The sequence below is a fragment of the Myotis myotis genome, unplaced genomic scaffold, assembly GCF_014108235.1.
Source record: "Myotis myotis isolate mMyoMyo1 unplaced genomic scaffold, mMyoMyo1.p scaffold_m19_p_16, whole genome shotgun sequence".
Lineage (NCBI taxonomy): Eukaryota > Metazoa > Chordata > Mammalia > Chiroptera > Vespertilionidae > Myotis > Myotis myotis.
The window spans coordinates 42868816-42888269 of NW_023416320.1; the positions used below are offsets into that span (position 1 = coordinate 42868816).

General features: G+C 39.4%; 1 protein-coding gene across 11 annotated transcripts in view; it reads right to left on the minus strand.

Annotated features, from left to right (window-relative positions):
- The window catches only part of RB1CC1 (RB1 inducible coiled-coil 1), a 67944-nt gene that overhangs the window by 42558 nt on the left and 5932 nt on the right, over positions 1-19454 (minus strand). For 7 of the 11 annotated variants that reach the window (XR_004972528.1, XM_036338595.1, XM_036338590.1 and 4 more), the window contains exons 2-7: positions 10245-10356; positions 8843-8964; positions 7139-7265; positions 6789-6959; positions 5539-5741; positions 2430-2856 (exon numbers count right to left, since the gene is read on the minus strand). Coding sequence is in view for 10 of the 11 variants with exons in the window: in XM_036338595.1 (XP_036194488.1) it covers positions 2430-2856; positions 5539-5741; positions 6789-6959; positions 7139-7265; positions 8843-8913 (999 nt within the window). In the remaining variant the exon portion in view is untranslated. Of the gene's footprint in view, positions 1-2429; positions 2857-5538; positions 5742-6788; positions 6960-7138; positions 7266-8842; positions 8965-10244; positions 10357-19454 lie in introns of those variants that run through there. The other 4 variants (XM_036338591.1, XM_036338588.1, XM_036338596.1 and 1 more) reach the window with 4 other exon arrangements.

A 19454-nucleotide genomic window follows, 5' to 3' on the forward strand; every position in this document is an offset into this window, starting at 1 on the left:
AGAGAAAAATACAGGAATCTGAGGTTTTATTTTCAGAAGAAGGTCAAGAATAGGATAATTATGTTAATAAAACACAAGTACTATTGGTTATATGGAAATACATAATTAAGAATATAGCCCTAGCCAATCTGGCTCAATGTATAGAGCATCATCCTGCAGACTGAAGGGTCCCAGGCTCAATTTTGGTCAAGGACATGTACCTTGGTTGCAAGCTCAGTCCCAGGCCCTGGTCAGAGCATGTGCAAGAGGCAACCAATTAATGTGTCTCTCTCACAGCAATGTTTCTCTCTTGTATCTCTTCTCCTCCCTTCCACTCTCTAAAAAAGTCAATGGAAAAATATCCTCGGGTGAGACTTAACAGTAGTAACAAAAAAGAATATATATTTCCAGGAATTACACATTTCAATCAATGCCACAAATTATTCAATTGTCACTATCACAAATAAAATGTAATTTTCAAGGTCTAAGACACATGTTTTGGTCATTGACTATCTTATCAATCCCACTTCTAAAACATAACATCTTCAAATGTCCTTCCCTCCTGGAGTGATTGCTGTTCTCAATCCCTAGTTCCTCAAGGAGCTGGATCAACTAGTCTCCCCTTTCCCTTGGAATACTTGACACTGGCAGGCTTTTTGCATGCACTCTCCATAAAACCATTAGGCCAAAGATCACCAATGACCTTGTTTCACTTGTGGTTCTTTTACATTAAGCACTGAAGACCACCTTTTCCAAATTTTAAAGATTTTGGTATTACTTCAGGCATTCCTTCACATACCCTTTTCTGGCTCCTTTTCCTACCTAATCTATAAACACAGATGAACCAGAAGCACTCAGTGCTTATTAGGCCATTTTTACTCTTCTCTATATCACTTCAGCATAATTGCTATAGAGCTAACTCCCGATCCTTTTTTAATCCCTGATCCTTATACATTTTCATCCTGTGTTTCTGACTGCTTGCTAATATCTGTGTGTGGATATTAACTACTAGAGGCCTGTTGCACAAAGAGATTCGTGCAATAGGCCTTCCCTTCTCCTGGCTGCGGGTACCGGTTTTCCTCCGGCACCTGGGACCCAGGCCTTTGCTCCGGCTGAAGCCGTCTTCCGTCCTCTGTCTTCACGGCCCCAGCCGGAGCCGCCTTCCGTCCTCCGTCTTTGCTGCGCCACTTTGGAGCCTATGTATGCAAACTAACCGCCATCTTTGTTGGAGGTTAATTTGCATATCACGCTGATTAGCCAATGGGAGGCGTAGCAAAGGTACAATTACCCTGTTTGTTATTAGATAGGATGATATGTTCTATTACTAACTCATTATAAATGTTTCCTATGGAAATCCCTAAATGGTTTCTTTCAACCCACAATGACATCCAAAAACATAGAATATAGTAAAGGCTTCTATGATCTGATACCAGTAACTCCTGCCAGACCTACCTTCTTTTGAAACTGAATTGCCTACTGTATCCACACAAACCCTGTGTTTCTCTACTTCTAACCTTGGTTCACCTTGATTGTACTGCCTAGCTTTTAAAGCCCATCGCTGCCTCTCTGTAAGGGTCATAGTCAAATACTACCTCCTTCATGATGCCTTTCATCATCTCTACACAGTCAAAAGGACCGTAAATTATTTATGTACAGCTTCTGGTTCACAGATAATATACAAAAGCAGTTAAAAATAAACCATTCTAATGTTATTATCAAGAATACAATCCTATCCTATATAATAAAAGCCCAGTGACCAAACGGCAGAATGACCAGAATGACCAGAATGACCGGTCGACCAGTCGCTATGACGCATACTGACCACCAAGGGGGCGGATGCTCAGTGCAGGAGCTGTCCCCTGGTGGTCAGTGTGCTCCCATCTCCGGATCAGCCAAGTCAGCCGAATGGCACTCCCACAGCCGGCCATGCCCCCAACTAGTGCACAAATCCCATGCACCGGGCCTCTAGTGTAATTAAGAAGAGGCTACCATTTGTGACACCACAAAAAAGGAAACAGACATTATTTAAATATAGGCAGCACTTCCTTTGCACTGAAACTTGTGCATATATGAACACCTTCTCTCTTTTCTCAATTTTGTGGTAATTGAGTCCAATGTGCACACATTTCCAATCCAAAGTATTGTACAAACCAAAGACTAGCTGTAAATCATTAGAGTGATAAAGGGCTAAAAAGAGATGACTAAAATAGATTCAAATTTTCAACTTAGGCAAAATTAAAACAATACATAGAATTAACTACTCAAGAATGTGTGTATTTCATTGAATGTAAATCATCAGTATAAATAAAACCTATAAAAAACAAAATTTTCTTTTACTCCAAAACTCATTATTTCTATTTTAACACAATACTCATTCTCCCATTTCATAAAGTAATTAGTATAAATAATATAATTTCAAAAACAAAAAGTATCAAATTAACATTACTTACCCTGCTCATTGAATCAAAGCACTTCCTAACTAATGATTCCACGTCATTAGGTCTATCTTGAACATTTATCCAGTCTAACAAAGAAACATTAAAAAAAGGCAGATCTCTGTCTTTAGCATCTACTGAAGTTTCATCCTGCTGAGCAGTACTTTGACAAGATTCCCCAATTTCTTTTCCACTTTCAACATCTGTGGTATCTGGGGCTACATGTTCCACTGACTTGTGAAATGAGGTTAACAAGGATTTGTTAGTTGTCCTAGGCGTATCGGGAGAGAGCACCAGTTCAGTGGAAGTTTTCATCTCAGCCTTTTCTGAGCCTTCATGTTCAGGTAAAGAATCCATTCTTCCCAAACATTCCCTGTAACTATGTCTGGTTAGGCACTCCAACAGTGGAATCTTGGCCATTACTGAAACCGCAGTTCCTAAACTTAAAATATAAAAGTTTTGTTAGGAAAATAACAGGACTACTCTAATTAGAGATCAACATTTTGAAAGATTAGCATTTTATTATTACACAAATCTTACCACCTCTCTATTATGCTATACATAGGTAAAGCAATCTAGGAGGTGTTTAAATGAAGCCTAGTTAGATAGAGAGAAAGGTATCAACACATTTAAATTCTATTCTAAAGTAAAGTTTGTCAGTTCACACTAAATAAGTGAACACCTGATTTTTATCAAACCTTAAGCTATAAGAAATTCAAACTTACAAAAAAGATTTACTTGTCCTGACCGGTTTGGCTCAGTGGATAGAGCGTTGGCTATGGACTCAAGGGTCCCAGGTTCGATTCCGGTCAAAGGCATGTACCTTGGTTGCAGGCACGTCCCCAGTGGGGAGTGTGCAGGAGGCAGCTGATTGATGTTTCTCTCTCATCAATGTTTCTAACTCTCTATCCCTCTCCCTTCCTCTCTGTAAAAAATCAATAAAATATATTAAAAAAAAAAAAAGATTTTCCATAGCAGTCCCTTAAAAGATATTTTTATCTTTTAAGTCAATCAAGGATTTTTGACATACTGAAAGCACAGGATAAAATTAACAATCTTAATAAAGATTAAGGTAACTCTTACATTCATCAGACCCTGAAAATAAAGTAGACATATGTTGTCAAAAGCCATGGGTAAAAGATAAAATCTTGATGATGTGTCTTCTGTAAAAACATGTAAAATGATTCAGGGTCCTACATTAAATTGACATATCTAAGTGACTCTCTAAAAAATAGTTACTTAAAAAGGTTTTTATATAAACTTTTAAAAGATATTTCGAGTCTTAATTAATGATTCCCTTCCTTCCCAAGATTTGTCCCATTGTCAACTTGAGGCCAAAATCTTCTAAAGATTCAGCCCACAAAACAGAAACTTGATTTTATTAAAGGTTACTTGAATGAATGAATGAATGAATGAATGAATGAATGAATGAATTTTTAAAAATCCCAATTCAAGGCAATAAAATACCAAACAAAAAACTGAAAGCATATATACATATATACACACACACATACCTTGCTATTTAGAAAACACATTTTCTATATTTTCATATTCATTATATCCCTTTTTAAAAAGAAGCAAAGGGTATCAGGTGTGCTTATATACGAAGAACCAGAAAACCATCTAAAGAGATCTAAACCATCTAAACAGAGCTAGAAAACATTGGCTTTTTTCTATCTTAGCAAGCCTAAATCATATGGCCACATTTTTTTTTAAATGCCAAGATAAGAAACAATTTATTATAGAGAGAAGAAAAATTTCTCATCCAAAATATAGAAATCTGTACAACTTTGCCACAATCAATATACATGAACTGTACAAATTTACACCAGTTCATAATTTACCAAATAAAAGATGACTAACGAAGTTCACAAAATAGATGGTGGTTTGTGGAAAAGACTTTTACCCAATTAAGTACAAGGAAAGTTACAAACCAGACCGCCACTTTCTAAAAATAAGAAGTTTACTAAGTCTTAGAAAACTACAAGCTAGCAAATGTACAGAGCTGGCTGGTGCTACCACCACAGTTGAGACAGTGTCTTTTTAAGGGTCTTAAATTGTAAAGCCTGTTGCCAAGGCCGATTCTGGTCACTTGCTACTTTCAAGGCCAAAAACACAATACAAGGTCTGACCATTTCCCCAGGTCATGCCTACTACATTTGTCTTATGTACATTTATAAATATTTAAGTGCTAGGTAAAAGTCTTGTCATAAAACTTCCAGTACTACCTTGTTTAAAATGTTGAGCTTTCCTATGCAGCTTCATATGGCCACATTTTAAAAGGAAATTATTTTCCTTGATTGGTTAATGTTTTGAAATTGTTTCCATTTCTTTCTTTCTTTCTTTTTTTAATATATTTTATTGATTTTTTTACAGAGAGGAAGGGAGAGAGATAGAGAGTTAGAAACATCAATGAGAGAGAAACATCGACCGGCCGCCTTCTGCACACCTCCTACTGGGGATGTGCCCGCAACCAAGGTATGTGCCCTTGACCAGAATCGAACCTGGGACCTTTCAGTCCACAGGCAAACGCTCTATCCACTGAGCCAAACCGGTTTGGCGAAATTTTTTCCATTGCTATTAGATATATTATTTTTTTTATGTTACCTTTACTTTATTGGAAAGTTGGTAGCAAGATGAGAGGATGCAAAGATTCTTTGGGTCAAAAGTATTTTAAGACTTTTACATAAAGAAAACAACACAAAAAAAAGAAATGTGGAAGATCTGTAAATATGTGGTGAGGAAAACTGGCCATTATTTTGGAGTCTATAAAAGACATCTTAGGTCAGCCGGTGTGGCTTAGTGCTTGAGCTCCACCTATGAACCAGGAGGTCATGGTTTGATTCCTGGTCAGGCCATATGCCCGGTTGCAGGCTTGACCCCCAGTAGGGAGCATACAGGAGGCAGCCAATCAATTATTCTCATCACTGATGTTTCTATCTCTCCCTCTCCCTTACTCTCTGAAATCAATAAAAATAAGTTTCTTTTAAAAATTAAAACGGTATCATAAAGTCTCAAAAAATGAATTTCAATTATGTCCTACATTAAATATTAATTACTAAACTACTGATACTTTGCAAAGATATTTTAAACATCTTATTATCCATTTTAATGGCACACATACTGAGTAAGTTTTAGCTTGATGTCTTCTATGGATTGCAGATAATTTGAATAAATATTTTCAAACTTGAAAAGTAGCTTTTGGTATGAATTTGAACAGTCCTCCAGATTGGCCATGATTGCAGCCCAGCCCTGGTGTTGAAGGTGTTCATCATGGACCAGACTTTCACAGAAGGAGCTAAGTTTCTTGGCAACTTCATACATTTCCTACATTGAAAAAGAAAAAACAGTAAAAAAAAAAGGTAATGTTTCTGTGCACGTATCTATATATGTACTTACATGTGTGCATGAATGCATTCTGAACACATTTTAAAGAAAGCATTGTTAAGGGAATGCTTTAGTTTATCTTGTGCCTGCTTATTATAATAGTGGAGGAAGAAAAACACCTAACTCGTTGATGCTGGGAGTATATACTGGTAAAGCATCTATTGAGGGCAACTCAGCAATAACTATCAAAAGTAAAATGGGTCCAGGTGGTGTGGTTCATTGGTTGAGCCTCGACCTAGGAACCAGAGGTCATGGTTTGATTCCAGGTCAGGGCACATGCCCGGGTGGCCAGCTCAATCCCCAGTGTGGGGCGTGCAGAAGGCAGCCAATCAATAATTCTCTCTCATCACTGATGTTTCTCTCTCTCTCTCTCCCTCTCCTTTTCTCTCTGAAATCAATAAAAGTATTTTTTTAAAAAGAGCTTAATCAAATAAAGACTAGTCAAAGATTTTTTAAATTTCAATACTATGAAATAAAATGCAAAGAACCTCAATGTCTATCATAAATAATTTGTGCCAATACAATGAAATGTATGTATATTTATATATGATATTGATATGGAAAAAGCAACATAAAGCATTAAATTTAAAAAGTAAGGGTGTTGGATTCATAAGTTAATATTCTTTTTTTCTAAATTGATTTTAGGGAGGGTGTGAGGGAGAATAGAAAAGTGAAGAGAGAGAAGAGAAAACATAGGAGAAACACTGACCCACAACCTAGGCATGTGCCCTGACTGGGAATCGAACCGGCCACCTTCTGGTGTATGAGATGACACTCCAGCCAACTGAGCCACATACCTTGCTATTTAGATTTGAATGCTTTAGAAGTAATAAATGCTAGATGTTCACAAATGACTAATAATTCATAAAAATATTACCAAGTATATGTGTAAGACTTCATTTTGTTAAGTGCACCAGTTGTTAATTTTTTAAGTTGTATTAGATGTAACTAAGTACTATTACATCTCAAAATATACTTATATCTTACCACTGCAAGCTGTGTTCTTGAAGCAACAGTGTGAAAAACTGCAGGCATCATTAGTGACTCTTCAACTTTTATTTCCATGTCATTTTCTGTTGAAAAGGTAGTTTTAGGTATAGCAGGTGGAAGCTCACATAAGATCATTTCTTTGTTAAAAAGAAAAATTGGATTTGTGTCCTATGAAAGTAAAAATGCAAAGAAAAAAACAACACTGAAGTAAAATATTACAAATACTAAACATGCACATTGCCCTAATACATGAAGCAGATAAGCCTTAATTCTGAACGCTGAGTTCCCCGTGCCCTATCTGAGGAAGCTGAAGCAGGTTTGAGTAGAAGGGCTGCTAGGACACCTACCGTCCCAGCACTGTAGGTGCACACTCTTCTATCTGCAGCCATACACTCTCCTCCATTGACCACCAGCACCTGGTGCTGAATAGCGATCTTGTATTTGCTATGAATAGCATGCTTAAGATCTGTAACACTTTAATAAAAAGGTAAAAAATCAGTTATTTACATTAGCCCCATGACAAATATGCTTACTATCAATGTAATACTATGTAAAATATCTGATATAAGCTTATTTCTGGAATTGGATTTCATAATTTATCTTAGGTAAATAAGTCAAACCATGTGCCACTTCTAAAAGTGAGTCTATAAAATAGACAGTAGACATTTATTTTTGTGCTCTTTATATAATGTAGCAAAGGAATATGCTCAAATTAGCATCAGGTCTGTTAAAATCCTCAAAACATAGGATGTATGATAAAAGCTCCACATCACATTACACAACCATATATTAAATCTAAACCATATGAAAATTACAGTAGGCCCTCGGGTTATGTCAGAGGTCCATTCCTATGGTGCTACATAACGCAATTTCGCCGTAAGTCGGAACCCACCTACATAAGCACCTACATCACTCACGCGGAGCACATACACAGCAGTAATGAGTGAAACCGTAAAAAAAATTTAAAAGAAACAATTCCTGACCTTTACTTGTGGTAAATAAATAATAAAAAACATAAAGCACATATGTACATACATCGAAATGACAGAACTTTTTTTTATACATAAATGGGAGATGGCGATGTAACCACAAAACAACGTAGGTCAAGTCTGACGTAACCCGAGGACTGTCTGTATATCCTTTTCCTATCTTTCAAATATCATTCCTTTACAGGTAAAATCGCATTTTATAAAACGAAAAAATTTTAAGTTAATAATTTCACAGTTCCATTTTAAAACTAAGATTATTAATTCCATAAATTATAATATTTTCAGTGTCAAAATTCTATTTTGTTATCAAATCTTTACTATGATTGCCACTATAAAAATATAAGCAGATTTAGAAATACAGGGTGGGGCAAAAGTAGGTTTATAGTTATTCATATGAAAAATAACAAATAATAATAATACAAGAATAAACTCGTTTACTGTACTCACTTGTAAACCTACTTTTGCCCCCCACCCCCCGGATTTGCTATTTCAATTTCCCTCCGTTTAGCCTCAAAATACATCTTTCCTCCCCTGAGACTTCTCCCCATATAAGAGGACATTTATTAGTCAAATATTTGAAACCCCTGCATAGCTAGAATATTAGACATATGATTCCCACTAATTCGGCTAAAAGTCAAATACTGTCTTTAATCATATGAGGGAGTTTTTAAAAAATCACTAAAAAACATGGGATTGATACATGTTGCTTTATATAGCTAGCAATAATCCCCTTAGCAGTGTACTGTGAAACTTAGAATAGAAATCAGCTATGAAAACTTACTTCTAATTGATAACTTTGGTTTGAAATCAGTATATTTGTGGGTGAGTTGTTTCTTGTGAATAATATAGTCACACAAATAGAATAAAGCACAACTTAATGATTTTAACTTTAGCATTTCAGAGAAAGATAACAATATGCTGGGATGAAATATTGCATTTAAGACTTGCTATATCACTACTCTTATTTAACAAAGCAATAGTTTTCACAAATCAAATTGTTCCTGTTAAGTTTTTGCATGTACAAAATGCAAAGCTGATGCAAACAAATGAAATACAGCTCACGTTTGCACTGTAAGTTCAGTGTCAAATGTTAGGGTAGTTCCAGTGTTAACCAGAAATACATATAACTTCATGATGACTTCTCTGGATTCTGTGGGCTTATACCTCACACTCTGATATAGTTACTGAAAGAAAGAGACACGAAAAGTGGTCAAATTTAAACACATACAAATACCATCACATAAAGCAAAGCACAGTTGTACTAGATAAATAACACCACCACCAAATAACATAGGTTTTTATGTTTAAAATGGCTAACTGGACAATTAAGTAAACTTGTTGCCTAAAAACAAATAGTAATGATACGAGTAAAATGCATAACTGTTTTACCATTAAAGCATAGTTTAAACAAAATGGCCAGTGGTTAAAAAAGTTATGTGTACATGTCACTGTTCTACATTCAAATAAAACAAAAATTAAAAATTTGATCAAACATCTTTCTAACTCCACTTTTTCCTTATAACAATAAAATCTTAAGGTTAAACTTACAAAGAACAAATAAAGTAGCCACTAACTTGCAAGTTAGGGGAAATAAGTTAGTTCCAATTCCTTCTCCTGAGCTGCCTGAGTTCCATCTGCACTCGGACCCTGTCCTAGCCGGTGGATAAAGCGTCAGCCTGTGGACTGAAGGGTCCCAGGTTCAATTCAGATCAAAGGCACATGCCTGGGTTGTGGGCTTGATCTCCAGTGTGGGGCATGTAGGAGGCAGCAGATCACTAATTCTCTCTCATCATTGATATTTCTCTCTTCCTCTCACTGTCCCTTCCCCTCTCTGAAATCAATAAAAATATATTTTGAAAAAATAAAAATATATATTAAAGAAAAAGAAACTCGGGCCCTAATAGTTTTATCACCTCGTGAACAGTATAGTGTGGAAATCAGAATATTTAAAATAACTTTGCCACTAACTATTTGAAGTCAAAACCTTAAAAAACATGTATAAAATAAAGCAGGGTGGGGAACCTTTTTTCTGCCAAGGACCATTTGGATATTTTATAACATCATTCATGGACTATACAAAATTACCAACTTAAAAGTTAGCCTGCTATCTAATTAACTCACCCCTAATGCCTTGGCAGCACAAAACCAAATGATTTCTTATGCCTTGTGCAGCCCGCAGGCCGGACATTCCTCACCCTGTAAATTAGGGGACAGATTTCAATGTCTAGCTTTTTTCTTTTTTTTTTTTTAACAACTGGGGTAAAAAATCCCTAAGATTAATGAAAGATAACAATAAATTGCCAGAAACTAGTATCTTTCTATTCTTTCCACATGGACTCTACAGTAAAATTATCAGGAAAGAAAAGGCAAATAAAAGTTTTAAAATAGTTGCTTCCCAAATCATTGTTCTAAATGCCTTAGATCTATTAAAAAATCTATTATAAAGGTAGGAACTGTGACTTACCGTCAGGCACTGTGAAAAGAACTACCACTTTTCTTAAAAAGATTAAAACTGGCTTATGTTTGCTTTGCTTGATATTGGCAACTGAATGGCATTACTGGTTAAACTTGGTGAACTGAAAAAGAAAAATTTCTGGATTACTATGGAGAGAAATAATTCAGTATATGATGACAATATATGGTTACTATTCTCTTCCTTTTAAAATTACCTTCTGAAAGAGTAATCTCTACTCAGTCTTTTTCCTACCTGCACATTCACTGGAACCACATGTGACTTGGACCCACACCACACCATTAAAAGCTATCAAACAAAAAGTCTCCAAAGAACTCCCCAAACTGCTAAACCCTACAGCGTTTCTCAGTCTTTACAATATAATGGCAAAAGAGCCCGGAATTGTGGAGCCAGACTGCCTGAATGATTCTGGCCCCATTATTTGTACATGATCTTGAACAAGTTATTTCAATTTCTTTTTTTTTTAAATATAACATAGGAATTAAAATGGTACCTTAGAGCAGCGGTCGCCAACGGGGGTCTGCGGACCACTGGTGGTCCATGAGATCTGAAAGGTTGGCGACCACTGCCTTAGAGAGCCCCTCCACCTCCATCCACACTTCAGTGAAATCCTGACACCACCACCATCATCATCATCATCTCCTGTCTCCTCTCCCCTACCCCAACCAATCCTTGGGTGTGGGCAGCGCCTATGATCTGTTTCTAATCAATGAAATCAAAGGTGATGAAATTTCACATGACTGCTTCTGAGATTACATGAAATTATACCTCCCACCATGCCATTGGTTCCCTCCCCTGCCAGCTTTGATGAAGTAAATGAGTTGCCATATGGAGAGGCTCACGTGGCAAGAAACTGAAGTTGGGCTCTGGCCAAAAGCCAGCAAGAAGCTGAAGGCCTCAGTCCTGCAGAGAACTGGATCTAGACAACCACCAAGAGCTTGGAAGCAGATCATTCCTCAGTCAAGCCTTACGCAAGACCCCTAGCCCTAGCCAACACTGTCACTGCAGCCTTGTGAGACCCTGAAGCAGAGGAGTAAGTCAAACCATGCCTAGAAACTGTGAAATAAGATTTGTGTTGTTTTAAACAGCTAAGATTGGGGTAATTTCTTTCTCAGCAAGGGTATTGCACATCATAGGGATGCTACAACAATTAAGTGGGGGGAGAGGGGAGTTAATGTATTTATGGTGCTTAACAGATAATAAGAATTCAATAAATAACCCAAGTACCCCTTTTGGGGCACCTCTTCCTCTGCTAACTCTCCAGTGTTTGGGTGAAATCTCAGCCATCCCTCTTCCCCCTTTTACAGCAGCTCACATGCTCCCACAGCTGCAGTTTACCACCACTGCCGATTCCTGAACCCAACCCAAATCTCTCTCTAGACCTGGATCATTTACCCAACTCCTCTCAAACTCAACAAACCCAATTTTCCCATATGCATTTCATTATTATTATTTCTAAAACTGAGCTTTTTTTTTTTCTGCCTCCTAACCCACTCACTTTTCAACTGTTTCTGTTGATGGGTCTACACTGAGGCAGTCTCTCAAGTGCTATCCTAGATCTTTCATCTTTCTCACAGATTATATATATAAACATCAGTTAAGTACTTAAGTACTTATATCCAGTCAATTCTAACACAAATATTTACTATCTATTACTATTCCTATTGCTACTGCCTTAATCAGGCCCTCCGTGATTTCTGGAATTTTACAAAAGCTTTTACAACCTGCTCCATATTTCCTCTATCCCTAGTCCACCAACTTCCACACTACCTTCAAAAAACCATTCTAAATGCTAGGCCAGGGGGCGGCAAACTGCGGCTCACGAGCCACATGCGGCTCTTTGGCCCCTTGAGTGTGGCTCTTCCACAAAATACCGACTTCTGCGCATGGGCCACAAAGTTTCAATCGCACTGTACGTGCGTGCCCGCACGTGGTATTTTGTGCGAGAGCCACATGTGGCTCGCGAGCCACAGTTTGCCAACCACTATGCTAGGCTAATAAAGTTTTATGCTGCTTTAAACCAGCTATGATTATTATTTTTATGTCAGCTACCATTTACTAGTATGAGAATTTACTATATTCTAGACAACTACTCTAAATGTTTTGTTAAATAAAATTCTTACATTTGATCCTCACAAGAATCCTTGTGGTAGGCACATAATATTACCATCCTCATTTTATAGATTAAAAACTAAGAATTAATTAAGGACCAATTGTACCTTCTCAACCCTTTAACCAGTACAAAAACATCTACTAAGACAGCAAACATTATATGGCAGCTTCCTTTCCACCACAACCTACTATCCTCATCTTCCTCACAATTCCCAAACACTAACTTAAACTCCTGTAAAAAGTCTCCTGTTTTCCCTATCTAAAATCCTCCTTTCTCTACCTATTATTACTCCTTCCCCTTTGCCCTACTCTCAAGCCCCACACTTTCTTTCACAGATTTAATCATAGTATCTTTAGCTATGCTATGTACTCTGTCTTTCTATGCTTGCAGATATTTTGATGTTTCTATTCATAGTTCACAACTCAACTGAATAGCAAGCTTCTTTAAAACAAGGACTGTTCATTCCTGGGAACTAGTTCTGAAACATGTCTAAATAAAAATGAATAATTCTATACTAGTAAAGGATTATTCTATATCCTTGTAAAGACCATTAAGAAGTCACATGCTTGACTCTGACCACAGAATTTCTTCAGGTTGTTATCAAAGAAAGATCCCTAGATTTTCCAACATCATTATCTCCATGACAATAGGCTCCATTTCATTCATCAGCCCACCACTATCATTCAAATACTTGACAATGCAACCCCAATGAATTGGTCCAATTGAACAGTTACTCAAGTTCTACTTAGCTAAAATATATGTCACTGTTATACTACAGATTAGCACCAAATCTTTTAATGAATAAAACAAAGTGACTAGGAAGCCAACAGACTAAAGTAACAAATATAGTTGATTATCAGAGCCCCCAAGTAACATAGCTGGATCCTTGGGTGAGTAACAATAAGCAAGGTCCTCTGCCAAAACTATTTGCTAAAAGTCACTAAAACACTCTGGATGGGTAGCTCAGTTGGTTAGAATAGCATCCTGATCCACCAAGAGCACATACAAGAATCAACCAATGAATGAATGCATAAATAAACAGAACAACAAATCAACGTTTCTCTCTCTCTAATAAAAACATAAAATAAATTTAAGCCACTGAAAGTTTGAGTATTTCATACCAGACCATGACCAGTATATCCTGATTTATATTACTTGTCTTTCACTTAATAATCATCTTTCCACATTACAAATGCTTCATAAATATTAATATTGATGGCCAAATAGCATTCCAACTTGTGAATTCACCATAATTTAATACTATCTTATAGATATACTTTTTTTCTTATTCTTATGACTAGAGGCCCAGTGCACAAAAATTTGTGCACTGGGGGGGGGGGGGTCCCTCAGCCCGGCCTGTGCCCTCTCGCAGTCTGGAACCCCTCGGGAGATAACGACCTGCTGGCTTAGGCCTACTCCCAGGTGCCAGAGGGCAGGCCCAATCCCTAGGTGCAGCCCCTGGTCAGGCTCAGAGCAGGGTCGATTGGGGAGTTGGGTTGCCGCCCCCTGTCATGCACAGAGCAGAGTGGATAGGGAGGTTGCGATGCCACCTTCAGTCACACTCAGGGTAGGGCCGATTGGGGGGTTTGGGCACTGCCCCGTCACACTCAAGGCAGGGTCGATGGGGAGGTTGTGGCGCCACCCCGTCACGCACAGAGCAGGGCCAATGAGGGGGTTGGGGTGCTGTCCCCTGTCACGCACAGAGCAGGGCCCATCAGGGGGGTTGGGGCTCCGTACCCTGTCACGCACAGAGCAGGGTCAATCAGGGGGTTGGGGAGCTCCCCCCTGTCACTCACAGAGTAGGGCCGAGAGGGGAGTTGGGGCGCTGCCCCCTGTCACACACAGAGCAGGGCGGATCAGGGGGTTGGGGCGACGCCCTCTATCACCCACAGAGCAGGGCCGATCAGGGGGTTGGGGCGCCTTCCCCTGTCACGAACAGAGCAGGACAGATAGGGAGGTGGTGGCCCCGCCCCCTGTCACACACAGAGCCGCAGGGCGATCAGGGGGTTTGGGTGCTGCCCCCTGTCATTCTGATCCTGGTACCAGGAGGCCTCTCGGCTCCACTGATTCCGGTGCTGGGAGGCATATTACCCTTTTACTATATAGGATAGAGGCCTGGTGCATGGGTGGGGGCCGGCTGGTTTGCCCTGAAGGGTGTCCTGGATCAGGGTGCAGGTCCCCACTGGGGTGCCTGGCCAGTCTGGGTGAGGGGCTGAGGGCTGTTTTCAGGCTGGCGGGTGACTGAAGCTCCCAACCGCTCCTTTTTTTCTTTTTCTTTTTATTCTGGGCCAGCTTTTGCTCTGACTCCAGCTCTGAGGCCTCTGCTGCTGAAAGCAGGTATCTGGTTTGTTTGGGTTCTATAATCGAAACACTGTATCAACTCCAGCTCTGAGATGCCGGCTCGCTGAAAGCAGGTTTCTGGGGTTTAGTTTAGCTTCTATATTTGTTACAATGTTTCAAACTGCAAGCTCAGAGGCCGTCAAGGCAGGCAGGGAACGTTGGTTTCCTCTGTCACTGAAGCAAGCAAGCCTCATGTTAGTTTCAAGCTGCCTGGCTGCCAGCCGCCATCTTGGCTGGCAGTTAATTTGCATATCTTGCTGATTAGCCAATGGGAAGGGTAGCGGATGTACGCTAATTACCATGTTTCTCTTTTATTAGATAGGATTATTCTCATAAAGTAGATTCATAGGAGTTAAACTGCTGGATTAAAAAAATCCAAATATTTTAAGGCTATTAGGAGATTGATTCCTTTACCAATTTATACTCCTCAGGCAATATATTTGGTCAACCAGTTGACTACATCCTTTTAATATCATATTTTTACTTGTTTGCTAATATTTATTTTGTATTTAAACACTGTCTTTGATTATTACTGAGTTGTAACTTTATTCATTCCCAGACTGCCTGCTGTGTATCATGCACTCTAGTAGAGATAAAATATAATCCTATATAACAAAAGCCTAATTTGCAAATCAACCTAACGGCAGAACGACCGGTCACTACTATGATGCGCACTGACCACCAGGGGGCAGATGCTCAATGCAGGAGCTGCCCCCTGGTGGTCAGTGCACTCCCACAGGGGGAGCGCCACTCAGCCAAAAGCCAGGCTCATGGCTGGCGAGTGCAGCGGTGGTGGCAGGAGCAGCGAGCTGAGCGGTAAGGAGCAGTGAGCAGGCGGGCAGTGAGGACAAGGATGTCCTGGACTATGAGAGGGCGCAGGCTGGGCTGAGGAAACTCCCCCTTCCCATTCCAGTGCATGAATTTCATGCACCAGGGCTCTAGTAGTATATATGATTAATAGTCCCAGGACTGCTATGAACTCCAATTACCAGGAAGAATGAAGTCCCTATCTTACAGGGTTAGCTTATAAATTAAAGAGGACAATATATATACAGCACCCAACACGATGCCTAATACAAGCACTCAATAAAATGTATTGAATAAACACAATTTGTACATTCATGTGCTAGGAACTAAAAATATAAAAATAATGGGGGGAAGTTGTGATATCTGCAGTCAGGAAAAGTAGGGATATATATACATGATACTTTCTAAGAAGTGTACAGAGTGTGACAGGAAAATATACAAGGCACTTGTACTGACAAGAGTAGCCAGAGGGGCCCTGACCGGTTTGGCTCGGTGGATAGAGCATCGGCCTGTGGACTGAGGGGTCCCAGGTTCAATTCTGGTCGGGGGCATGTGCCTAGGTTGCGGGCACGTCCCCAGTGAGGGGTGTGCGGGAGGCAGCTGATGGATGTTTCTCTCTCATCAAATGTTTCTAGCTCTCTGTCCCTCTCCCTCTCTGTAGAAGGTCAATGGAATATATTAAAAAAACAAAACAAAAAAAGAGTAGCCAGAGGGTGCATCACCAGAAAGGGCATGCAGATCTGAGAGAAGCTGGCAAGAGAGGAAGCTAGCCAGATAAGCAGGAATCACATGACTGTACTCAATAAAGGCTTGATGAGTGAAGGATTAAATAGATTGGTTAAAAGGAGTCATCTTTTTTTCTGAAGGATTAGGCAAATAAAAGGATGGTTGGTAACTAACATGGAAGGAACACTGGTGACTGACTAATTCATTCATCCAAATCCAACAAACACTTATTGAGCTTATGTCCCAGGACTGGGTATTCTGTGAACAAAATAGACATGATCTTTGCCCTGATGGAGTTCAGACTTGAAGGAGAAAAAGGCATTTAAAAAAAAAAAAAGATGTAATAAATGCAATGAAAGAAGAGTGGGCATGAAGGAGGTCCTTTAGATTTGGGTGATCAAAATAGACTATGTGGGTTATATCCAAATGCAGTCATAGGGGATGAGAAAAGACCTGTTACAAGAAGGCACAACATTTCTGTAATACTAAACATTTCATAATCACTGTATTATTCTAAGTGTTTTCTTGTTTCCTTTTAAATAGTTTACCTTTCTTGCCTTGATATAATTTCACACTTAGAGGAAAGTTATAATAGTACAAAGAACTCCTAATACCTTCTACCCAGATTCACCACCATGTACATTGTGCATCATTTGCTTTATCATTTCAGCCACTTCATGCCCCATACATCTACATATTTCCCATGAACTACTTGAAAGCAATTTGCAGACAGATGTCTCTTTAACCATAAATACTTGGAATATGTGTTTGCTAACAGCCAGAATTTTCTCATATAACCAAAGTACATTATCCAATCATTAAATTTAACAGTGATGCAATATTATTATCTAACTAGAGGCCCGATGCACGAAATTCGTGCAAGAGTAGGCCTTCCTCCCCACGGCTGCTGGCACCGGCTTCCCTCTGGTACCTGGGGCCCGGGCTTCCCTCCAGTCGCCGGCACCCAGGCTTCCTTCCGGCCTCCAGCACCCAGGAACTGGGCTTCCCTCGCAGAGAGAGGCCTCACCCACCTGCCACAGCCCACTGGTCGGTGGCCTGGGCCTCCCTCTGTGGGGTGATGTCCGGGCCCTGACCAATCGCATCGCATCCACCTTGGCTCGCCTGGCGCCAGTGGGTGTCATAGTGTGGTCCTGGATGGTCGTCTGGATGGTCACCGTTCGGTCGATTAGCATATTATGCTTTTATTATATAGGATCCATAGTCCATATGCAAATTATTACTCCAATAATATCTTTTACAGCGTTCCACCCTATCCAGAGACCAATTCAGGATCACATATTGCATTTAGTTGTAAAATTTTTCACTCTCCTTCATTCTGGAACAGTCTATCAATCTTTTTCTTTTTGTGGTCTGTGGCAATAATGCTCTCAATCCAACAGAGGCTTTAGGAATTATTAAAGAGTAAAAATGACCTAAGTGCCATTCCCGTTCCACAATACTTATAGTAAATGAAGGAAACTGATAAGCTGTAGCAGCTACTGTGTGCATTCATTCAAACAAACACCAATCTCTTCATCTGATGTTGACTACAAGAAACAGCTCGCCCTGGCCGGTTTGGCTCAGTGGATAGAGCGTTACCCTGCGGGTTCAATTCCAGTCAAGGGCACATGCCCGGGTTGCAGGCCCGATCCCCAGTGGAGCATGCAGGAGGCAGCCAATCAATGATTCTCTCTCATCACTGATGTTTCTATCTCTCTCCCTCTCTCTTCATCTCTGAAATCAGTAAAGATATATTTAAAAAATATTAAAGAAATAGAGCCTGAACATGCTGCCCTAGAAGAGTAGATCCAACTCAGAGAGCAAGACAATTATCCTCATCTGCAGTCCCCATTCTGGCCTCCAATGTGATGTCCCAGGGGAGATCTGCCTCCCCACTCTACTTGTCTTCACTAGTCATTTATATTTAGTTCTCCAATTGTTATCTTTTCCTTTAATCCTCACCTGAGGATATGTATTTATTGATTTTAGAGAGATGGGAGGGAAAGGGATAGAGAAACATCAGTTGCCTCCCATGTGGGCCTGGACCAGGGATGGAAACCCACAACCTGGATATGTGCCCTGTCCAGGGATTGAACCCACGACCTTCCAGTGTAAAGGATGGCACTCCATCCAAATGAGCCTGGCCAGGAATCCAATTGTTATCTTCATGTATACATAAAATAGAGAATAGAATGAGTTTTGGAATCAGAAGATCTGTTAATTCAAGTCCTGTCCCCACTATTGACTTTGCGACCCTGACTGGCCTTATTTAACAAATTACTTTGATTACAAAATGGAAAGAAATTATCTGTATCTCATAAGGTTATTGTGAGGAAGTAAAGAAACATCTACACATATATGGAAGAGCGATGCAAACTAAAGTGCAATACAAACATCAGTTACTATTATTAACTAATCCAGATCAGTGTCCTGAACTCAGCTTATGTTAAGTATCTCAAAGTAGAAGTCATTCTGTTACTTCAAACTCATCATGTCCCAATCTCAATTCAGTGCTTTTCCTTTAAAACTATTCCCTAACTTCTTTCGTCAACAAAACCTATCACTCTCTTTTTACTCAAAACTTGTTATTTCTATTTAAATCCTATCCATTTTTTTCCTTCATAATCCAACCCCTCATTTTCAAGTGACATTATCCTTATTTTAGAGCCTGCAAATGCCTGTAAGTCTCCAGCCTTCTCCAGCCCTTCCTGAACACTTCTACCAGTTACCACCACGGCAGTCAGGCTGCTTCCTCCTCAAGTATCTTCTCTAGAGCCTCACTGTTGCCCACAAGAGCCACCAACCAATGGTGTTCCCTGCTCTATTGTTTCTTTGCAGCTATCTCTTCTGACCTCAGTTCAGTAGCCAGGTGGTTTCACTTAATTTCATTATCTGCTTGCCCCTTGAAACAAGTAAATTTGCCATCTCTGGCATAAAACTAGATTAGCATTACAATGGCAGATTTGGGGGCAAGTCTAATCTCATCTCTCCCAATGAGGCTTAGATAACCTTTACACAACAGTTCACCATCTATAAACTGAAATATTACCTTTTACAGAATGGATAAGAGGGATAGAAATAATGTACTTCAGATTCGTTCACAATGCAAAGATAAACACTTTAAAGATGGTAGCAATTATAACTTTAACTCCAACATTCAAGGACTTAATAATTAACCCCAGTGTATTTTTCTAGAAGTTATCTCCAACTACTCC